Source organism: Bos taurus, chromosome X (genome assembly GCF_002263795.3).
Source record: "Bos taurus isolate L1 Dominette 01449 registration number 42190680 breed Hereford chromosome X, ARS-UCD2.0, whole genome shotgun sequence".
NCBI lineage: Eukaryota > Metazoa > Chordata > Mammalia > Artiodactyla > Bovidae > Bos > Bos taurus.
Window position 1 is genome coordinate 102,867,426 of NC_037357.1, and position 5,528 is coordinate 102,872,953.

At 44.7% G+C, this 5,528-nt stretch overlaps 1 protein-coding gene across 1 annotated transcript; it reads right to left on the reverse strand.

Moving 5' to 3' along the window:
* Positions 1-3,936: 3,936 nt before the first annotated feature.
* MPC1L (mitochondrial pyruvate carrier 1 like) lies at positions 3,937-4,634 on the reverse strand. The gene is given in 1 exon segment (NM_001075809.2): positions 3,937-4,634. A coding segment is annotated over 1 exon segment (546 nt). The 5' UTR covers positions 4,628-4,634; the 3' UTR covers positions 3,937-4,081.
* Positions 4,635-5,528: the final 894 nt, after the last annotated feature.

Here is a 5,528-nt window from a genome sequence, read left to right on the forward strand (position 1 = left end):
TTTAAGATCTGGTTTCTCACCTTAGGAACTTTAGGTTATGAATACTTTCGTTTCATTCCTCTTGTATCTATTTATTTTTTCCTTATCTACCAAACAAACATTTATCAAGTGTCAGCCACATGCCAGGCAATGAAGTAGATGCAAAAGTAAAGATTTGTACGGTATGGACAGTGGTACGTGAGCTCTCATCTTACTGGATTTATTGTCTGCTCTGATGAATTAAATGAATTCAGGGAATTCCCTGGTGGTCCAGTGGTTAGGACTCAGTACTTGGACTGTATGAGCCCCAGGTTCAGTCCCTGGTGTGGGGGACTAAGATCCCATGACCCATGAGGTGTGGCCAGCATTTAATTTAAGAAGACACGCGCGGAGGGGGCTTTAAAGCAAACAGTGTGTGTTCAGGGACATCAACCTGGATCTCTGTACGAGGGCACAGAGCGTGCACAGAAGGGTGTTCACAGCAGTCTTGGCAGGCGGCCATGGAGAGAGGAATGGTCAAACAATCACAGCACATCCATGTTGCTGAGAATTGCACGACTGTTAAAAAAGAAGGAGGTAAGGCTGCCATGCTGTGATAGGAAATGATGTCTAAGACATACAGATAGAAAAGCAGAATGTATAACAATGCATAGCATGCTATTAAACTATGGCGCTTTCAAGATAACAGAGATCTGGAAAGCTGTGTGCTTTTCCCAAGCTTTTTTCCCAGGTCGCCTCTTCGAGAAGAATTGGGGTCGAATTTGGCTTTTCTGTCCTTGGCACACTCCCATATGGAATTTGACAACGTGCACTCCTGTATTTTGAAATTTTTTCATTTAAATTTTGTATTTCAAAATAATAGACATAAACTCAAGCTGCAAGACCTGTGGGTCACATTTGCTGGAATATATTGTGGTCTACATTATTGTGGGTGTCAGCTCCCCCTCCAGGGGCATTTGTGAGTTGTTAGGGTCAGGAGAAGCCCAGGAAGTGGTTTCCTTCCCACACAGCACTGTTTCATCGCCAGATGCCTTGTTTGGGTCCAGCAATGCACTGCGTACCTGGCCTCTCCCTGGTACATGGTATAAGGTTCACAGTTTTGAAAGAATTAGAGGAGCAAAATGGTTGTAGCATTCAAGTTGCAAGGATAAGGCAGTTCTTTGGATTTTATCTTGGGCTTTGCCGGGAAAGTCAGAAGACCTCAAGAGAAAGATGTTATGTATTAATACAAAACCACAATGCTGGGAAATAACCGAAGTGTGTCAGTAACAAAAACTTCTTGCTTCATAAAGCAATGGTAGAGACCTGTAGACAGTTTTAAGTCAAATTGTCAAGGCCAGAAAGGATTATGTTTGAGAGAGTGGGGGGATTATGAAATGATTATTACCCTAATGATTTGAAGACTACGTTTTTATTAAAGTATTAATCACTTACATGGCTGTAAACACTAATATCCTAGACGACAAAGGGTTGGAGCTCTGAGCTGGGTGGGTGCACTACAAATTAGATCCTATAAGTGAAGCCTTGCATTAGAATGGAGGCGTTGCAATCTTTGGGATTTTTTTCTCTAACCGTTTTGGCTTCTAAATTATAAATGTAGAGTGACAGGAAATTATCAGCAGGGATTACCCCCTTTCCCCTTACCAGGTTAATTAGAAACCTACCTGCTCTCATATGTCTTCGACAGACAGTGGCCCTTGACTGAAATGCAATACTCAAATTACAAAATATATTTTGTAAAACAAATCTAGAAATATATTAATTTCTACTCATGTAAGAGCAAAGGGGGGAAATCCTTTGAAGTTTCAATTAAAATCTTGATACCAAGGTTATGATTCATTTCAGAACTTTTAGAACTGCTTTTTATTATTGTATGTCTGAACTATCTGAAATATTAGAAGCTACCATGTCTTCCAGAGACAACTTTCCTGCTTCTCAAAAACCATCCTCTATGATATATGCTTGTTTGTAATGATTGCACAATTGTAAACAGCATTTTGTGACATCTCTTGGGGAAGGTGGGCAATGATCTTGCATGCTTTATTACTTTCTACTGAGTTTCAGAAAGGTATGAAAATTTTTACTTCAGAACCATGTGGTAGCCAGCCTCCAAGATGGCCCCCGATGATCCCTGCCTCCTGCTATCCCTACCCTTCTGCTATCTTCCCATAGTGCACCAAGGTTGGTCCATGTGACCAAGCAAACACAGCTGAAGTGATAGTATGTCCCCTCCCAGGTTAAGCTATAAAAGACTGCAACTTCCATCTTGGACTTTCTGTCTCTTGGAACACCTTCTCTGGGGGAAGCCATGTTGACAAGGAAGTGAAGCCTCCTGCAAACAACTGTGTGAATGAGCTTGGAAGTGAATCCTCCAGCCCCAGCCGACAGCTGAAAGACCAAGCCAGAAGCACTTAAGCCCCTCCCAGATTGCCGACCCTCCAAAACTCTGTGTGAGATATTTGTTGTTTTAAGCTAAGTGTGGGGGTGATCTGTTACACAGCACATATGCTGTCATTTCCCAGAGTTTGTGTTTCCCCCGTATGCAAAATGTGAAATGCAGAGACTGCCTCCAAAGAGGACTGTTGCTTAGATGCCACAGAAGGAAAACTTGGGCCTGTCTTGTCCAAAACCTGATGTCTTCAGAAGCTTTCAGAGTTGTTTTCAGTGTCTTTGCATTTGAAATCTTTGACAGAAGCAGGGTGTAAGCACCTTTGAACACTTGCATTGATTGAAGTTCCCCAGTAGATCACTTTGGAACCTCCTGCATTCTCCCAAGGGATTCGGGGGATTTGGGATCAAATCCTAGGCCTCTGCTGTAGCGGTAATGGCCTCACACCCACAACCCCATCCTTATCTTTTTCCCTTTTCATGCTCCCAGGTTTAAGCAAATCCTTGAGCACTCATAGGATTCCTAGCATGGATGGGTGTGTGTGTGTGTGTGTGTGTGTGTGTGTGTGTGGTTCGCACATGTGCATGCACTTAGTCATATCCAATTCTTTGCAACCCCATGGACTAGCTTGGATGTGTGTGTGTGTGTGTGTGTGCTTAGTCATATCCAATTCTTTGCGACCCCATGGACTAGCATGGATGTGTGTGTGTGTGCTTAGTCATGTCTGATTCTTTGAGACCCCATGGACTACTGTAGCCCACCAGGCTCCTCTGTCCATGGGATTTCCCAGGCAAGAATACTGGAGTCAGTTGCCATTTCCTCCTCCTCCAGGGGATCTTCCTGACCCAGGGATCAAACCCCTGTCTTCTGCATCTCCTGCATTGGCAGGTGGATTCCTTACCACCAAACCACTTAGGAAGTCCTCCTAGAGAGGGATACCCTGGGCTAATACTGTTGACCACTGACCCTCACCCCCAACCCTAGCTAGCCTGCAACACTGGGTGATAAGTTCACCGGTTTTACAAACTGCCATTTCCCCCATTTTTAGGCATGAGGAAAAGAGGAAAGGATTATGATCTTGTTTTTATTTTCTATTTACCAAGAATTCCGGGTTGACAGCCACTGACCTCAGAGTTGTTTATCTTGTTTCCATGGAAGGGTCTATCATTGTTCTCGGTCACCAAGAGATTCTACAGTCTCTTGCTAAGTACGCCTTAAAAGTCTAAGCTGGATATCACTGAATTCATTTAAACCCACTTGGAAATATTTACCTCAGTAGAAATAGCCCTTGAATTTATTGGTATAAAGAGATTGTGGCTATATCAAGTTTTTAAAGTCATACTCTACTAAGTACCCTTATTTAAACCTGAACACCCAAAACAAGTACCAAAAACATGTTCTCAAGAGAGCTTTTTTTTAAAAAAATCAATACTTTAAAGTGTTTTTCATTCACTCTTCCTCCCCTACATAAATTAACCCTCAAGTTGCAGGCCCGGCAGAGAGGAAGACTAGCCAATCTACCCTCACCTTCTAACAACCATGAAATAAATGATACTCAACAGTGTCAGTTCTGTGCTATTTGCCATTTTTTATTAACCAAACTGCAGGTTTCAATCAAATTTGCACTGTTTCAGAGTCAAAGCCAAACTTTTTAATTTTTCTTTAGGAAGATTAGTTCAGTGCATGGAACCTGCAGAGATTCGATCAGGCCACTCAATCACAGTCCCAGGTCACTAGATAACAGCAGGTGATCTCCTGGCAGTTGCTGTGAGCCACAGGGTCTTCAGCTGCAGGGGTGGTAGCTGCAGTAGAATCCACAGAGCCGGTAGAGGTGGCAGAAGAATCCACAGAGCCGGTAGAGGTGGCAGAAGAATCCACAGAGCCGGTAGAGGTGGCAGAAGCGGCAGAGACAGCAGCAGTGGTGGCTGCCGTGGTGCCACCGCCATAGTGGTAATTCAGGTAGCGGCCCGCCTGCATACTCTGTGCCACTATGTTGGTGCCGTGACACGCCATCAGCAGCAAATTGCGAGGCTGTACACGGTAGGCGAAGCGCATGAAGGCCATCGAGTAGAAGATGAGTGCAGTCGTCATGCGGCCACTGATGATGTCCGGTGATGCCCTCATGTCCCTGAAGGCAGCCAGCGGGAGGCCCCAGTTGGCCACTGGACCCCAGAAGTGCGTGCTGGCCAGGTAATCTCGGAACTCCTTAGTCTTCACGGTCTCCATCGCCTTCCGGCACAGAGCCACCACCGCTGCCATGATCACTAAGACTTAGGAGCACCAACAAACGAACAGCTCACCGACAATGACGTGGGGCGTAGAACCTGGAACCTCAGCCTATCCTGAAACTGCATTAGCCCCAAGTCTCGCACCTACACGCAACAGCCGTAAAGCACGCCAGACTGCACGTGCCACTGTCCTGTGTTCCTTTGTGGGCAGAGGCGTGGCCTGCCCTCGTGACTTTGCGTTTCTGCCGTAAAGTGCAGCAGAGGGCACGTGCCATTGTCATGTCCATCTTTGGGAACGGGAAGTGTGCCCTCGCCTTCGTGCCTTTGCATGACTGCCGTAAAGTGTTTAGAATGTGCCTGCATGTTTGCGCATGCGCTAGTGATTTAAGCAAAGATGCGCGTACAACCTTGTCTTACCCTCCGTGGTGTGCTGCCGCCGCTTGAAACCTTTCAGTGGTCCAGGTGCCGCCGGGGGAGACGGTGGTCTAGCTTACCACTTCTCAGGTACGAGGGAAACTGCTTGCTCTCTCTAGTCTGTGGACTGCATTGACTAGATGTTGATACAAAATTCTTCAAGTACAGAATTTTCTCTGTACAATTTGCCTGAGTTACCTGCGGATATTTCACCTCTATATATTTCAGTGTCTGGCTCTTCACAAGGACATTCTTCAAACCACAGTAATGCGCTCAGATGCTTAACATTTAGTACAGCATTATCATCTAATACGCAGTGCATATTTAAATAGTTTTATGGCTGTTTTTTTCTTTCTTGTTGGAGGGGGAAAATTCAGGATCCATTCAAGATTCACATATAGTTATATTTTTTAGATTAACCTCCCTTAATCTAGAAGAGTTACCCAGCTTTTTTTTCTTTTGTGATATGATATTTTTGAAAAGTACAAGTCAGTGGTTTTTCAGAATGTCCTTAATTT